The sequence below is a fragment of the Artemia franciscana genome, chromosome 18 (assembly GCF_032884065.1).
Source record: "Artemia franciscana chromosome 18, ASM3288406v1, whole genome shotgun sequence".
Lineage (NCBI taxonomy): Eukaryota > Metazoa > Arthropoda > Branchiopoda > Anostraca > Artemiidae > Artemia > Artemia franciscana.
This window is the reverse complement of record NC_088880.1, coordinates 20,182,891-20,201,304: the sequence shown is the minus strand read 5'-3', so window position 1 is coordinate 20,201,304 and position 18,414 is coordinate 20,182,891. Positions and strand designations below refer to the sequence as shown.

Below are 18,414 nucleotides of genomic sequence, written 5' to 3'. Positions count from 1 at the left end.
TATTAGGTTAGTTTATGTTAGGTTACGTTAGATTAGGTAGGGCTAAGTTAAATCTGATTCTAAATATCAGAAATGCGTGAAAAACCTAATCGAAGCTAACCTAATCCAACCTAAACTCACCTAGCCAAACCTAATCTATCTAACCTAACCTGTCATCATCAAACCTTGCATTAAATTGAAAAATTTGACTGGCAACGCTGATTAAATCCAAGGAGAAAAAAAGTGTTTCGGACAATCACGGTAACATATGCATAGAAAGAAACAGCTGGTAATATTGATTCCAAATAAGTGAACTCGTGAATTTATAATTTACCCATCTAAAGTTGTTAGCGTAATAAAATTTGCATAATTTCAGGGACAAAGGGGGGTTGATCCAAAAAGGATTTCAGTCTTGTTGAAAAATACATCAGTAAATTCAAAATATCAGGGAACTCTTAAGCGGAGGTGTTGGACCCCTATTCGCAATAAGCACACCATTTCATATTTTCCTAAATTCTTTTTCTTTCATTCAGTCCTTAAAATTTCATCTAATTATTGATTAGTTTCTTTCTTCTTTACTATTTTTATCAATTGATTATAGAGAGCATTTTCCAACACTATGTTTTAAATTGTTCTGATACTCCGTTCATTTAGCTCCGCTTTCTGCTGTGAGAAATTTATTTCCTGCACATTCTTTCTGTCCGTGTTTTGTTTCATTGTTATTGTTATACTTTATCTTTTCTCAATAGATCTTATATAATGTCGACACTAACAACAATATTACAAGTAGAATCAAATTTCCGGGATGTATTGGAGGATGTACCAGAAAAGCCATGGTCCTTACTTTATTTTCAAGAGAGGACAGGTAGCTTTGGAAAAAGGCTGTTTCACAAGGACACCATAGTGATTACCAATATGGTATCTGTTGCATTATTGTAAGTTTTCAGTAAATCAAAAACAACAACTTAAAAGTTAAGAGCGGTGGGCTTGAATTAGCCGCAGTTCCTTTCATAGTCAGGTTAATTATGGTCTGTTTTAACATTTAACGTTGCTCTTAACTTGTATTTGAAGATTTTTTTTAATTTTAGCTTTTTTGATTTTTCCTTTAAATACAGAGTGTTGTTTCTCCCATAGGGTCCATGATCCATGTCCATGAGAGACAACGCTTATTTATATGAGGCAATTTTAGTCTATTAACAATAAATTATAACCTTTCCCTTACCGGAGATAAGAAATAATAGAAACAAGTTATTTTATTTTTATTTTGATGTTTTAACGTTGCCCCATTAAAATGCATATAAAATGTATCTTCGTCTTATACTATAAATTTAATACCAACATATATAGAAGTGAAGTAAAAAAAGTGAAGTATGTTAAGTAAAGTATGTTTGTAAAAATAAAAGCATAAAAATGAGTAAAAGTATGTTTGTGAAGTAAAAAAAAGATAACACTTCCAAAACAATGGCAAATGTTACATTCCAACCCGGACCCTCGCAATGATACTGGGATGGCAAAAGTTACTTGAAATAATCAATCTCAAGTTTTAACAGGCACAATCAGGGAAAAAAGAAACATATTCGTTAGATTGTTTGAATCTTGTCGCATAGCCCAACAACAATGAAGTATGAGGTAATGAATTCGGATGCTATCCAAACAATTCAACAGTGACTCTTAAGTCCCATGAAAAGGAGGGGCTGAGTCACCCTCAGTAGCTGAATGTATGCTCATCTGAGATTTAGTCCACAACAAATATAGTTCATCTCTATGCATTAACGGTTCATCTGACATGATGATAGTTAATAAACCCATCGATTTCATGTTCTCATCAAAAATTATCTTTGACAAAATTTCTTTAGAGCAGGGGCTAGCTGGCCCTTTAGCTCCAATAATAGCAGAGTTGGCCCCAAAAGTTGCAGCTACGCACCATAAGACACTTTGTGCTGGTGCTAAGGAAAGTATTTATAGTAAGAATAGACAAAAAAATATTCATCGAATGAGTTATTACTATCATGTGACCACCAACAGATGTCGTACAGGCACACGACTGCCCAGTAGGCTGCTGGAGAAGAAAAAAGAAAAACAAATTGCATTACCACTAATGCAATAATTTTCTCCGATTTTTTTTCAGACGAGGAACTGTAGTCCTGGCTACGAGTTTTTGCGCATGGCGACTCTTATGGTGATTTTTTTTTTCGACACCACTATTTCTAAGTTTTAGGCTCTTCTTTAAAAAAAACTCAAAAATTTGACTCTTCTGATTATACAGCATTATGAAATTGAATCAGGGTAAAAATGATACCCATTTCGGAAGTTTTTATCACTAGACAATTTATTGACAACCATTTTTTTCGTTACAATCGGCCATGGTTCGCTGTTTACTAGGTTGCAGCTGTAACTGCAACAATGATAGCCTAAGTGGTTAGTTAATATAGACTGCAACCAGTAGAATCAAGGAGCCGGAGGCCATTTCTTAACAACTTTTGAGGACCTAGTATATTTTATTTGGGATCGTAAAATTATTTACAACCATCATTTAGCGAGATTTTTTTTTTTTGGCTAAATGGATTTTTATAACACAGAACCGCAATGCCCATAAACAAAGGCTATGCAATAAGGAAATTTAATGGTTTGTGTCTTGATGTCAGTTCGTATATATTTCTGATTTTTTTTTTTTTTTTTTTTTTTTTTTGTTAACGATTCGTTTATACTCGTCTGTTGACTTACTGTATACCAGCATAATGGGGGAGGAGGATGAAGGAAGATAATGGTGGAAGTGACCATCTAAGAATCGTGCCCTAAAATGCAAGTTTTCTGGTTTTTGACCCCCCCCCCTCCATCTAAGTGTGAAAAATAATCTGGTATCCACCCCCGAGATTCAGATCGGTGTTCGTTCATTGTAAAATTATACTTGTTCATTCAGTAATTTCTTATTCTATACAATGAAATATGAAGTTTGAAATGTTAGATTTTGAAAGACACTACAAATATTATCAAATCCTTTATGGTAACAAACTATACATAAAGAGCGCTCCTTGTCTACAGAAGCAAAAACTCTAACAACAAAATTTTGATAATAATATGAACACAAACCTTTTTATCCTGATTCAAATAAGTAAAATTTACTAATTCTGAAATTAACCATCAGTAGTTAGAATCAAGAAAAATATGCATAATTTTAGAGAAACGGCAAAACTCCCCCAAAGAGAGGGACATGAGAATTAATGAAAATTACACCCTCAAATCTAACTATCTCTGGGAACCCTAGAGTAAAAGAAAACTTGTAACCAGACAGAGTTGCACAAATCGGGAGGGGTCCCAAGATTCGTTCAGAGAGTCCCTCTGATAAATTGAAAACTTGTAGCAAAGACTAGCCTACATTTTGTCCCGATCTTGATCCCACCCCCTACAAAAGTCCGACCTGTATGCACCTTTACAAACACACGCCAGAGAAACTTCTTTCTAGCCTAGCCCCTAGACCCACTGAGAAAATTTGAAAGATACTGAGTTTTATAATACACTTCCTTTTTTCACATAATTCTGCAAGTGAAAAGATCTTACGATACGATACGATAGTTGAAAAAACTTTTCACATTTATTTTTTCATTGTTTTGTTAAATAATGCTAGAAAATCCTGGGCCCCCTTCATTGAAATTCTCTTCCCCCATGACAAATTCTTCCATGGAAAGATTCTCCCACGTAACCCCCCATCAACTTCTCCTCCCCCCAAACCAAAAAAAATCCCCCTGAAAACGTCTATACACTTGCCAATAACCAATACTATATGTAAACACAGGTCAAAGCTTTTAACTTGCAGCCACTCCCACGGGAACTGTGGGGGAGTAAGTCGTCAACAAAGACATGGTTATTAGGTTTTTGACTATGACGAATAAAATGGGTATCTCAGAATTTTGATCTGGTGACTTAGGGAAAAGATGATCGTGGGAGGGGGCATTTAGTGCTTCTAACATGATGCAAATTGTTTCAGGCTCGTAACTTTTGATGCGTAAGACTAATCTTGATGAAACTTATATATTTAAAATCAGCATTAAAATATTCTTTGGATGTAACTATTGGTATAAAAATTCCATTTAGAGCTTCGGTTACTATTGAGCCGGGTCGCTCCTTACTACAGTTCGTTACCACGAACTGTTCGATGTCGAGCGGGATGCTGAACACAATTAAAACACACTATGTGAAACGACAATTTCTAATTTAATCTGGTCTGGATCCTGATACGCCTGCCAAATTTCATCATCCTAGCTTACCTGGAAGTGCCTAAAGTAGCAAAACCGGGACAGACAGACCGACAGACCAATAGAATTTGCGATCGCTATATGTCACTTGGTAGATACGATGTGCCATTAAAAAGGCAATCCGAAACCAAAGCTTTCCTATCCTCGTTTGTCTTGTGCATGATAAAAGCTAAATTACTGAAGATTCTACTATTTGCTAAGCTATTGGAGATCAAAACATAGATTTTCCTGGGAGGGAATAATATTCCTCCCAGCATTTTCCTGGGAGGGAATAATATGTAGACATGAGAACTTGGGACTGTCGTTAAGTTGAAAGAAGAAAAACTTGATGAAAACCAATGAAGAATTAGATTAAGTTGAATAGACAATTAAAACAAGTCAAGCTGTCTTGGTTGAAGGATATTACAGGCTGTTCGTTTTATAAATAGACAGCATAAGATGGCTGACCCCCAGCCCCCATTGCACTTCCTTGCTGAAGGGCCACGAAACGGAGATCGGCACCGCCAGTTTAGACCTTGAGGGTCTAGTGCCGTCATACTTACTTATTTACAATTTATTAGTTCATTTAAAAATAGGAACGGGCAAATTGGAGTCATACTTCTGGACAGGAGTGTTGATGGCACTCATTTCCTTAGAAATTGTCCCCATATTCCCTCCTCTAGTAAACTTGTAAGAAAATGCAAGAGCTGATCAATATTTGATCCTAAACTTAAAACATTTTTAGCCTAAATATTCTAAAAATAGCTAAATGTCTGTGGGTGCAGAAAGTTACCCGTATTTATGCGGACCCTTTCTCTTTTTGTTCCTTTCTGAAGAAGGACTAATATTCTGTAGATTGATTATACATATTTTACGCTTATCGTAATTGCACTAAAAGAGTTCTTAATTATAGCTTGAAGTTATGAAATTTTTTACGCTAAACTAACCAATGACAGCCAAGTATTTATAGCCATCATCACAATTAAATAGATACAGATTTGACTCAATTAAAATCCAACTATTGAAAAAGTAGAAATAACTGCTGATGTAACTCTTTTCCTAGTAATTCAAAGTATAAATGCATTATAATAAAAAAAACTGTTAGCAAAATTTAGTTTTTATAATAACATGATTCTTTGCACTAGACACAGCAAAAATGATAATGTCCCCACCCTTGAAAAACAAGATTTGAAAATTTGGGTTTAGAATTTTTCGACTAAAATAAAGCTAATTTAAAATTTAATAATTACGAAAAATTAAGTACAATGACAAAGGCTAAAGAAGAGGGAACTTACAGAACCAGTTTGCTCAGGAGAGAGTTTTGACGGTGCATCACAGACTGGTTGAGAGTATGAGGCAACGCCTGGTGCTATGGAAGATTCCTCCATCTCCCCATCTGATTCTTCCGAATCGGAAATAGCTGGCCAGTTAAACTTCTGCACGGTTGATATTACACTATTCGGATACATATTCACAGTAGGCGGGGAGGAGGGTAGAGGGACAAAAGGACGACTCAAGTCTTGAGCCTCTTCATTCACTACATCCGCTGCATCATCCACTTTATCCTCCATCGGGCTTTCGCCTTCCATCTCGTTTTCAACACTACCTGCTCTCATTGTGTTGCTATCAGATAATTCCTCGCCACTGGGATATTCTCGTTTTATTAGCCTATTGCAATAATTCAAATAGTTGTCATCTGATGTTGCCACGTCCAATGTTGTCGATGCGCTATTGAGTGTATTGGATCTAGCTTTGCACTGACTTAATATATCAGCCAGTCCACGTATGCAGAGTTCATGAGCTGTCCTTAAAAGGTTATCTAAGTTTTCTTGTTCAACATTCACTTCACCCTTGTACATAAAATCCAAGAGGGTTTGTAGTTCTGAGTAAGGGGTATCATTTAATATAATTATTGGGTGGGATTCAGGATGTGACGCAAATAAATCACGAAAAAAACTTGAGCATGCAGACAACACCATCTTGTGAGCTCGAATCGAGCGACCTTCCACAGCCAAAGTAACATCCACAAGAGCTTCGTCCTAAAAAATGGCACTGTGTATTGAAAATTATTTATATGCCACTTATTTACTTAAATGTACAATTTAAAAATGATTACTTTTAACAACCCTAAAAAATCTACTAAGACCACAGCAAAAAAAAATTAAGAGAGGGAGAGAGAAAAACAGAGAACGAGAGAGAGAGAGAGAGAGAGAGAGAGAGAGAGAGAGAGAGAGAGAGAGAGAGAGAGAGAGAGAGAGAGAGAGAGAGAGAGAGAGAGAGAGAGAGAGAGAGAGGAGCACCGGCATGCACATAAGTCATATCTTTAGGGAGAGCCGTTCTAGGATTTACCCAGGAGTGAAATAAAGCCAAAAAAGAAAAATCATTTTCGACCGCAATTTCTCAGTTTAGCCCTATAGGAGGTCCTCAAGACCAATATCGAAAGGAGGGGGGCTCCACTCTATCCTTAAAGACATTAGTATGGATAAAAACTAGTAAGTCATACAAGTAAGTCAGTAACAAAATCTAACAATATAAATAAATCAAAAACAAAGATGATACATGAATCGTTGGAATTCGACGGAATTATCGAGTGCATAACCCCTTGATCGCATCCTACTGCAATGTCTTTAATATATAAAGCTTTGGGTTGGACGTCTTTGTAAGCATACTTGGCTTAGCTAGGAATGAATCTGGAGCAAGATTTACCAGAAGATTGTACAACCACTGGATCAGTGATCTGGGCATAAGTGCAACGACGTAAAACCTGAGCGCACCCTCAGATTTTTTGCTACTTCTGCTAATTTATCTTCCTCTGAGTTATTTGATGAGTCATTACCGAGGATCTGATAGTATCTACATGTCCCGCAGCCACTATGAACAGATTTGCTTCTTTTTTTTCAACTGTCTTTAGAATTATTTAAGGCCTTGTAGGCATTTCTGACTTGCAATAAGTAGTTGGGTGTGTCTAAATCGAGCATAAAAAAAACAACCAAATGTCAGTGTATGCAAGCTTTTTTCTATTTATTGTGTATGAGACGAAATAACCTTATGGTTCCTTTTTTTATTGCTTTTATTAACTGTAGAATTCATGGTACCATCAATTACTGGATGATATGTCACTAGTCTCTTTGGATAGTCTACCAACTGTGAGGGTAGTTAGCATACGTAACAGACAATGAATATTCAGAGAAAACATCCCTTTAAAATAGCAGGAAAGGCCTATAGTGTTATGCGTACCCTAAAAAATAAGTGGTAGCTCTCAAAAACGTATGAAGTCGGTACCTTGATCTAGATCTACAGGCATGCTTGTCAGCACCCTGCATAGCTGAACGATGCTAACCACAGGCATACCTGGATTTTGTAAATGTTTACTGAAAGAAAATTATCTTTAACTTACCATATCATGTATTACAAACTCAAAATAATGCACAATAGTGATCCTGTTTTAATAAATTCAACATTTCTTTTAATGATGTAATTTTGACTTTGGAGTTGGAAAATATTACTTTTTGACAATAAACTGTAAATCAATGGAAATATTTTCAGTGCTTGGGAATCAAATCTAATCGGAAGTAGAATAGACTAGAATTTTTTTTTTTTTTTTTTAATTGAAATTTTCCACGACCACATTTGAATACATAACCAATTTACAGGCTGATTCAGTCATAAAACAGAAAGAAAATCCAGTACAAACAAACCTCGCTCAACTACGATTTGAAATTATAATATTGCACTGAAAAATGCAAAAAATGTAATGTTTCTATGAATGGAAAATAAAAAATAAGGCATCAAGTGACTCTGGACACCACCCGTATACATGACAGGATTACATGCACCTAATAGGCAGGCCGGGTATAAACAGGGCTGCCAAATTTTTTTGAAGGAGTGTGTCATATTTTTTCCGAAAATGTGCTTTTTGTGTCATCTCAGATTCCATAATGTGTCACAAAATGTGCCATATTTTTTCGCTACAAATGGTATCATATTTAATTGTCAAATTTTTATTCAAAAGTTTTGAATATATAATCTTTTCCGAATCAGCTCAAAAAGGAGTAAACTTAATCTTATCCTATTATCTTGGGATCATGACCTTTTTATGACGTCATGAAAGAAATGGAAACATTCGATTAAATTAATGTTACACACTATGAATTTGTGTCTGGGCGGCCAACGAGGCAAGTTTACATTTATAAAAGTTTTAGGGACAATCCGACAGTAAATTGAAAATAGTCTTTTCGTATGACGTCGTAATCGTAATCGGCTCTATACGTAATCGTCTTTATTGGCTAAGCTTTTTATTTACTCAATATGTAAGCCACTCAACCAGCTTCAATCTAGTATTTTTGTCATATTTGTTGGTGCCTTTTTAAGCCAGATCGATTATTCCGAAGGAATGATATCTGGAAATTTGTATTCTTGTCCGAGGTGGGATACCCCTCCTGTCTCCTGTACTCCTAAAAATGGGAGTTAGTGCTTATGCATACAGCTTTGGTAAACTGCATGCTGTTTACTTTTTACTATTAAGTACGTACCAGTTGGCTACATCAAATACTCAATCAAGATGCCAATTAAGTTGATATTCGGCGTGCATTTTGATTTGAAATTTCCGCCTATGGCTGTTTTCTTCGCGTGGTTTAGATTTTAAATATGGTGATGGCATCTGTCCTGTATTCCGCACTGTTTGCGTACTACTGCCACCGTTAGGCAGCGCTATTCCCTTCCAATAATTTGTAGCTTTTCAGGAGGTAGAAAATTGAAATTTTACTTTTCTTTTATTACCATTTAAAAAACAAGACTTGGATGACAAAAATGTGTCATTTTTTTTGAAAAATGTGTCATTTTTGTCAATTGTGTCATTTTTTGTTGAAAAATATGTCATTTTCGTCGATTGTGTCGTCATTTCGACAGAATGTGTCATTGTGTCACGCAATATCAAATTGTTTCATTTTGACACAAAATGTGTCAATTTGGCAGCCCAGGGTATAAAGCTTTGACATTTCTAGGACCAAGCGGTTTTGCTGCTCCGTTTTGTCCAAAAATTTGAGGATGGTGGAAACACTGAACACAACACAACTGATGAGCCAAAAGTAATGAAAGAGACTAAAGAGAGAGGTAATACCGAACTCTTAGGTGTCATTCTTGGGAGACATCTGACAGTTTATAAGTGGTTACGAAATTCCTTTATTGTTTTAAAATCACTCTTCTTTGAATAGGCAGCGAGGCGGCTGAGTGTACCTGCCACTGTAACAACAAATCGCATGGTTACAGTTTTTTGTTAAGAAAAAATCACTTAGTGATAATTTATTGGGCCTCCAGGCATTTTGCGCCCCTAGGCCCGGGCCTAGAGGGCCTGTTGGTAAAGCTGGGCGTGCTAATAGGGTTCTTTCATCCCAAGTCCTTTTTTATGGGGAAATTTTTGGTTTCGGATCGCCGATCAAACCAAAAAAGAATAACCAATGTAGGCTACAAGCAGGCGAATAAGAAAGCTATTGACGGAGAATCATAGGTAGTGCCTCATAATGTTCAGAAATGTTTGAAGATGTAAATACATCAAAGTTCCTAAAAAACCCAATCATGATCAAATATTCTCCCCTTTCTCAATGATAGATCATACATGTAAAAAATGGACAGATTACGAAATTCAAATTCCTGGACCCAGGGGCTGTGGAGGCATGACATCCATAGAAGAATAGCTATTAGAATTTTTTATTATTTCAAATAAATTGGATTTTTAAGACCTCTAAGCTATCAGTTTTAAGGAGAGCTTCTAAAAGGGCATGAGGGGGAATTGCCCTTCCGTCCTTTTGAACATACCTCTCAGCATGCCTTTAAGTTTTCAATTTAATATCCTTAGCCGTTCCTTCGTTTTTGGTGCTGTGTCCTTTTGATAACCCTTCTGCATATAGTGTGCTTTGCTTTTTTTACATCTCCGTCAATATTTCCAAAAGTTCTACCATATTATTCTTAATAAGGATAATACTTACAGAGGCTGTGGGAGAATCCAAGATCTTGATAAGGCAGCTTTGGAGGAAGGGCCGCTAAAAAGGGAATGGGAGGGGACTGGTTGCCCCCTACCACTTTTTAAGATCCTCTAGAACATGGCCGGAAAGTGTAAACTTAATACTCTCAGGTGTTCCTGTGATATTGCAGATGCAACTTTTTGATGAACACGATACATATAGTATCTTTAGAATTAGTTTAACATGCCCCTCAATATTCCCCGAAGTTTTACATTAATACCCTAAGCCTTTTCGAACACATCTAGAATATAAATTCCCCCTTTTCCTAATGATAAATCCTGCATGCAGGGAAAGGGAAAATTGCATAATTTACAATCTTTGCCCTGGGGCTGTGGGGGCATTGCATCCCCGGAGCCTTAGTTACTTGGGCCTTTCACTGTTTCGAAATAAGTCGCGTTTTCAAAATTTTAATCAGTGATGAGAGAAGGGAGCATCTAAAAAGGGCAGAAGGGCAGGTTGTCCAAAGGGCAAAGGGGGCTGGTTGCCCTTTGATAACTCTTCAAAATTCCCTTAAAATTTCAACTCAATACCTTAAATGGTGGTTCCTAAGATAAGGATGATCCTTCTGTCCTTCTGACAACCAGCACACATACAGTGTGTTTATTGTGTTCACTATCCCTCCCCACACCTGTGGAGGAATGTCATTTTATTCCCATAGGCGTAGTTATTGGAACTTTTGATTGTTTTGAATAAAATATATGTTTCTAAAATTTCGATCAAAACATTTTTGAGAAAGGACAGCTAAAAAGGGCATGAAAGAGGGTTGAAGACCCTGAATCATTTTTCAACACCCCCCTGAACATTCTCCAAAGTTTCACCTTAATGTCTTTAGCCTCTTTGGAAACACCCAAAATTAAGTATTTCCCCCTTTCCTAATGATAAATACTATCATTGCTATGAGACCTTTTGACTAGTTCGAACGAAATGACAATCCAAAAATTTCGATCAGTGTTGAGCAGAGGAGGCACCTAAAATGGCAAGGAGGGGGGAGCTGGTTGTCCTTCAATCTCTCTTCAACATTTCCTTAATATACCTTGAAAGTTTCATCTTAATACTGATTCGTTCTTTAGATATTTCCGATATTCCCGTTTCCATAGCCACCAAGCACAAAGTATGTTTTAATTGCTTTCAGCATCTCTCTCAACATTTCCTTAAAGTTTCACCTTAATACCCTAAGTCTTTTTGGAGAACCGGGATTAAACATGCACTCTTTTCCAAAAAAAAGCTTACATGTTAAAGATGGGCAAATTACATAATTTATAGTCCTCGCCCCGAAGGACAGGGAGGGTTCAACCCCAATTATATAGTTATTTGACATTCGAACCATTTTGAACAAAATGGCTATCTCAAAATTTTTATCTTATGCATTTGGAGGGAAAGGGTGGGTGGGGGTCTGGCTGCCCTTCGATCACTTTTGACTCTCGAAAAGGGCACTAAAACTTTCGATTTCCCATCGAAAGAGTCTCCACCCAAGTTTATACGACTATTTCTTACATAAAAACCTTACATGCTAACAATAAGCAGCTTGCATGACTTACAGCTTTTGCCCCTGGGGTTGGTGGAGTGTAGGTTTCAACTCCAGAAGCATAGTTATTTGACCTTCAGGCTACTTTGAACAAAATGGCTAGTTCAAAATTTTGAACAGATTTACTTGAGGGGAAAAGGGAGGGGGGCTGGTTGCCCTCCTATTACTTTTGACTCTTAAAAAAAGAGCTAGAACTTTCGATTTCCGATTGAATGATTCCGATCGAGATTTATACGACTACTCCTTCCATAAAAACCTTACATGTAAACAATGGGCAGCTTGTATAACTTACAGTCCTTACCACATGGGGGGGGGTGTGTCAAATCCGGAAGTATAGCTATTTGACTTTCAAAATATTTTGAACAAAATGGCTATTCAAAAATTTCGATCGGTAGCATTGGGGGGAAAAGGGTAGCATTTGGGGGGAAGGGGAAAAGGGTGCAAGAGGGGGGGATTGGTCGTCCTCTCATCACTTTTGACACTTGAAAAAGGAACTCGAACTTTTGGCTTTGAAACTGAATGACCTTTCTCCGAAGTTTAAAAACCATCCCTTCCAAAAAAACCTTATATTAAAACACTGAGCAACTTGCATAGCTTACAACCCATTGCCACTTGCCGTGGGGGGTTTTGTCAACCTTGAAGGCATAATTAGTTGACCTTTGTACTATTTTGAACGAAATGGCTGTCTCAAGATTTGGGTCAGATACATTAGAGGAAAAGAGGGCACGGGGGGCTAGTTTCCGTCTGATCGCTATTGACTATTGAAAAGGGAACTTGAAATTCCAATTTCAAATAGAATAAGCCACCTCCGAAGTTTATACGACCACTCTTTCCATATGAAGTGCCTATGTGAAAAAATAAGCAAATAATAGAACATTAAAGCCTTATCTTTCTTTACTATAAAAAATATTCATTCATCATGGACTAAACAAATACGAAGTTACACTTTACTTTTCTCCAAAAGGCTCTTTGGCCTGTTCAAAGAGCCTTTTCTTTGCTTATTCGAGCGCATTTACTTGACTCCAAAAAAATTCTAAAACGCAAGACATTATAAATAATGTCTCCTAAATTCTAGTTAGCTTTCAGTGAAGCTTGTGTTAAACTTTAGTATAATGGAAGATAGACCCCTCCTCAAATATATTTTTTTTTTTAGCAATTTCTGCTTGATTTAACCCGCATATATTGACGTTTGTTTTTATTTAATCATGCCGAAAAATCTAGTCTTTTTAAATTTGATTTCTGTTAATTTTAATTCGTATATAGCAAGGAAATTATAGACTGCCCAAAAACGTGTAAACTAAGCGCACCACAGCGTGGAAGTGTGACCTTGGAAACTGGTTGATCCATATTACGCTTTTCGACGCCTTAAACTGAATGGCTGTCTCACAATTTTGGACTTACGGCTTTTTGGCCCAATTTGGACCTAAATAGTCGCTTGGCTATGCAAAATGATAGAAAGGGGATTTTCTTTTAAGAGCGATAGGTTTTACTACTTAAAAAGGCACTAGAAATTGAAATCGCGTTTGGATCAGCCGTGTAAAATGCTTTGTATGAATCCTATCTTGATTACAAAAAAAAATAAAAAATCCGACTGAAAGTAAGGATCAACATTAAAACTTAAAACGAAGAGAAATTATTCCGTATATAAGGGAGGCTACCCCTTCCTCAACCCTCGCTCTTTACGCTGAAGTCTTGAAGTTCTTTGAAAACACTTCTCATTCAAATTCAACCACCGTTGTGTTTGAGCAGTCTTTCTTGAAGAATTGTGACAAAAAGTTAAACTTAGTGTGAAGGACGAGGATTGGGGAAGGGGTAGTCCCCCTCAAATATAGAACAATTTCTTTCTTTTTTAAGTTTTAATGTTGCTCCTTACTTTTAATCGAAAACAAACTTATTTTTTGTTTAATATCTGACCATTTCGAGTTTTTGGGCTACTATTATTCGACTCTTCAAGGGGATTAAATAAAAAAAAACAAGTTCTTTTAACTGCAAGTAAAGAGCGACATTAAAACTTAAAACGAACAGAAATTATTCTGTATATGAAAGGGTTTGTCCCCTCTTCAACGCCTCGCTCTTTACGCTACAGTTTGACTCTTTCTCACAACTCTACTTTTTAAAACAATAAAGAATTTTAGCGTAAAGGGTGAGGTGATGAGGAATGGACAACCCCTTTCATATACAGAACAATTTCTGTTTGTTTTAAGTCTTAATGTCGCTCCTTACTTGCAGTACAAAAAAAAAATATTTAATTTCTGAGCGTTTTTGAATTAATGCATTTTTGATTTTGGCTCACCGCACATGAATTATTAAAACGAAATTTGCAGATTAGTTGTTTTTGGCTAAATGGCTATCTCATAGTTTTGATCGGACGATCTTGAAAAAAGGAGTGGGGGAGGAGGCCTAGTAGCCCTCTAATTTCCGGGTACTTAAAAATGCACCTAGAACTTTTATTTTTTTTCGAACGTTTTTATTAGAAATAAATATACGTAACTTACAACATAGCAAACTTCTATATTTGTATGTTTCTACTACGTATACGAGGGGGTTCACCCCCACGTTAATACCTCGTTCTTTACACTAAAGCTTAAGTTTTGTCCCAATTCTTTAAGAATGACCCCCTGCATCACAAAGACCGAAGATTAAATGGTTGAAACTAGTAAAAATACTTTAGCGTAAAGAGCAAGGTATTGAGGAGGAGACGAACCCTCTTATATACGTAATATATTCTGTTCGTTTTAATTTTAATGCTTCTCCTTATTTCCAGTTTTAAAAACTTTTTTATTTATTTTCTATTTTTTTAAAATAATGCTAGAAAATCCTGCCCCCCCTTCAGGGAAATTCTTTTTCCCCATGATAAATTCATCCATAGAACGATCCACCCACGTAACCACCTCCCCAACCCAACGCAAAAAAGTCCCCCTGAAAACGTATGTACACTTCCCAATAACCATTACTATATGTAAACAATGGTCGAACTGTGTAACTTGCGGCCCCTCCCCCGGGGACTGTGGGGGTTTAAGTCGTCCCCAAAGACATAGTTATTAGTTTTTTAGACTATGCTGAACAAAATGACCATCTCAATTTTGATACTGTGACTTTGGGAAAAAATGAGCGTGGGAGGGGGACTTGGTGCCCTCCGATTTTTTGGTCACTTAAAAAGGACACTAGAGCTTATAATTTCCGTTAGAATGAGCCCTCTCGCGACATTCTAGGACCACTGGGTCGGTGCGATCACCCCTGAAAAAAAATAAAATAAACACGCATCCGTGACGTCTTCTGGCAAAAAATACAAAATTCCACATTTTTGTAGATAAGCTCTTGAAACTTCTACAGCAGGGTTCTCTGATACACTGAATCTGATGGTGCGATTTTCGTTAAAATTCTATGACCTTTAGGGGGCGTTTTTTTTATTGGAAGTATTTGGAGGGAAAGAGCGTGGGTGGCTGGTTACCCTCTGATCACTTTTGATTCTTAAAAAGATCACTAGAACTTCTAATTTCCCATCGAATGAGCTCCTTCCGGTTTCTACAGCAACTCTTGGCCACAAAAACAAAATTAATATGTGTGCCCACTTCGCTCTTTACTTAGGAGCGCTGTTACGCTGTCTGTGATATGTAATATACACGTCAAAGCACGATATATCAATTTTGATACATCGAATATCAAACTAAAACAATATCCAATAAAATCACAGTTTTTTTTAACAGTTGATTTACGTGGCTTAAGTACGTTATGAACAAACTTTTACAATCGTTTCTTTGGTGAAGAGAAAAAGTTATATTCTGTTAACATTTCTAAACCAGAAAAATTTGTTACCTCAAGTTAGTCAAAATTACAAATACTTTTCTTATTTTTACAAAAAGGTTGTTTACCTGTTGTATTTCCACTTGACTTAGTTACACTGATAGCTAAATGACAAAAACTCTTAAAACAGTTTCATTAGGAATATTTAAAGTTGAATTAAAGGCTTAACCAAAGGAAACTTTGCCAATTTAATTTTAAACAAACACCTTCAGCATAATGACCGATTGTACCGAGATAGGCAAATAAAAGACTGGTTTAACAGGAAAGTGTAAGTTAAGGAGATAGAAATAAAAGTTTTTCTTTTTTTAATCAGATACTTAGCCAGTTTTGTGTCTCCTACCCACACTTGGTAGTCTACGTGATGTAATTAAAACTTTAAAGATCACTTCCATCCCCAAGTTTAGGTCTGCCTTAAAGCTACTAACTCAAGCACAGTCTTTTCAGGAACCAGGTCTAAGTGCTTTGAAATAAATTGACTCTTGTCCATATGAAATATGAAATTAAAGCCCTAACAAAGATAAACGTAGCTGAAACAGTAGTTGATGTATGTTTCATTAGTTCATATTTGTACAAATTAAGAGGTCAATGTTGGAAAATATGAGTCTTATGTCCCGGTTAGTGGGTCTCTGTGCAACCCTCAAAACCAAAGAAATGTTACGTGTTGCAGTGCCAGAATTAAAAATAAAACAAACAAAAACACGCCGAAACTGAGAATCTAGGCATAATTTAGTCTTTTGTGAACAATAGACTTGTCCACAAGTCTAAAAAAAACTTTCTTCTTTATTCTTACTCAAAAACTTTGGAAATAAGAATGAGGTGTGAATAAAAATAATAATAAGATAAGCAAGACTTGAGGCCTATAACTGAAAAATCAAAAAAGCAGGTGAATCGAATGGAAATTATAATCCTTGTTAAGTAAGCGCTTAAGCGTCACAAGATTTCAGGGGATCAAACCCCCCCCCCCCATCTTACTTTTACCTTCAAGGTGCGTGTATAAAATCGGTAGAAAATTACAGTTAGTATCTGAATTACGTGGTTTCGTTTTAGTATAACATCTAAAGTAACCTTTCAGCTAGAGGTATTGACATTGCCCGCAATCGCAGCTAGTTTCCCTACCTCCTCGTAAGTAAATATACCTCAGTCAATCGGGTCAGAGGTTAAACCGTTACTAGAGATTGAGCAATAAAATTTAGCGAAAGTGAAGCATAATTCTCGCATAAATTCAGCAATTAATCACGCAAATTTCCCAAGGAAAATGCCCCTATCCATGGAACCGCTCCCTGGAGAAAACCCTCATCTCCCCCATACACTTTGGTCTTGTAAATTGTACAAAACACGTTTTCACCTTCAACGTGTACGGCTTGATGGCAACTTGATTTTAATTCAAAAATCTTTTGCACACATTTAGCTAAAACACACAAGACTTGCCTGATAAAGTTGTCCAAACACATCTAGCAGATGCTGACTGTGGTCTTTCCATCGCAGGCAGAAGGCATCAGAGCCAGCTGAAAGAGGAGGCTCTGCTGGACCGGGCTCTGCCACATCATTGGGGCTGCCCATGCTGTTGAAGCCCCTTCAAAGGCCTAAGATAAAATAATAAGATTTAAAAAGATTGTTCGATCAAAAAGGTGCCAGGTATATGACGAGAAAGCTTCAGACTATTTAAGTTTCTTAGGTTCCTGCAATATTCCATCATGAATTTAATCGAAGCTTTCTTTAGTCGAATTTAGCCAACAGCTAGTATATATATATATATATATATATATATATATATATATATATATATATATATATATATATATATATATATATACGAATATTAAATCAAAGCGCTCAAAACGAAAAACATATCACATATACAAAAAATAGCCTCAATTTACATTCTTCCCATCGAGGTGGGTTTTTTTTTTTTACATGAAGATTTTACTATTTTAAAGCTATAATTGTCGAACATACAGCTTATTTAGGATAGATGAAGTGAAGTGCAGGCAGGATTAGCTCACTTAACAAACTAGAGCTTCACAAACAAATACTCAAAAGAAATGCAGCAATGCTCTAGTCATAAACATTCTACTACACGTTTTCTGAAGCTTTTACTGAATACAGGTGTATGATATATATATATATATATATATATATATATATATATATATATATATATATATATATATATATATATATATATATATGAAACCTAGTCAAACGTACGCTCTGTGCCGAATAACTTCTAGTCTTCAGCCCCCCTCCTCCTTACAATTCCTTTTTAGCCCAAAGGTTTTGTTTTTCTCTTGCAACTGTTATTGCAGAATTCATATATAAATACAACATATACCTTAACCTTCCGAAAACCAGAGGCTTTGTATTTGATAGTAATGTCTAGTCGTTTGAAGTTTGAATTCAAATAGGGTGTTTGGGATATTATTTATAAACAAACATTTTGAAGAACTTCAATAAAGATTCAAAAGTTTCAAAATTAAATTAGAAATTAAAATAGGCTTAGAAATAAGAGGCCAAACGTCGACTGTCAGTATAATTTCCAGGAGACCTTCAAAAAGTCTCAGGACCATATAAATAGCTCAGTATTAACGATTTTCCAGGTGACCAACCGGATATCAATGTACATCAAATTGCCTGTCCAATACAGTGTATTTCTACTTCTTTTTTTTATCTCTCTCTCTTTCAGAGCAAAAAAGAGAGGGAGAAAAAAAAGGTTGGTTAAAGGAGGAAAAAGAGAGGGAGAAAAAAAAAGTACTATCATTACCTCAAAGTGACTATGCAGTAATATAAAAAATACTAAATAAATACCATACCATTATATGAGATGCTTGTAGGATAGGAGTCAGGATAAAGCGCA

At 36.1% G+C, this 18,414-nt stretch overlaps 1 protein-coding gene across 2 annotated transcripts in view; it reads right to left on the bottom strand.

The window, feature by feature from the left end:
* LOC136038730 (zinc finger protein 628-like) overlaps window positions 1-18,414 on the bottom strand; it is a 112,976-nt gene that overhangs the window by 62,709 nt on the left and 31,853 nt on the right. For both annotated transcript variants that reach the window (XM_065722076.1, XM_065722075.1), the window contains exons 2-3: window positions 16,989-17,143; window positions 5,507-6,250 (exon numbers count right to left, since the gene is read on the bottom strand). In XM_065722076.1, coding sequence (XP_065578148.1) covers window positions 5,507-6,250; window positions 16,989-17,120 — 876 coding nt within the window. In that variant the 5' untranslated portion in view covers window positions 17,121-17,143. The remainder of the gene's footprint in view (window positions 1-5,506; window positions 6,251-16,988; window positions 17,144-18,414) is intronic.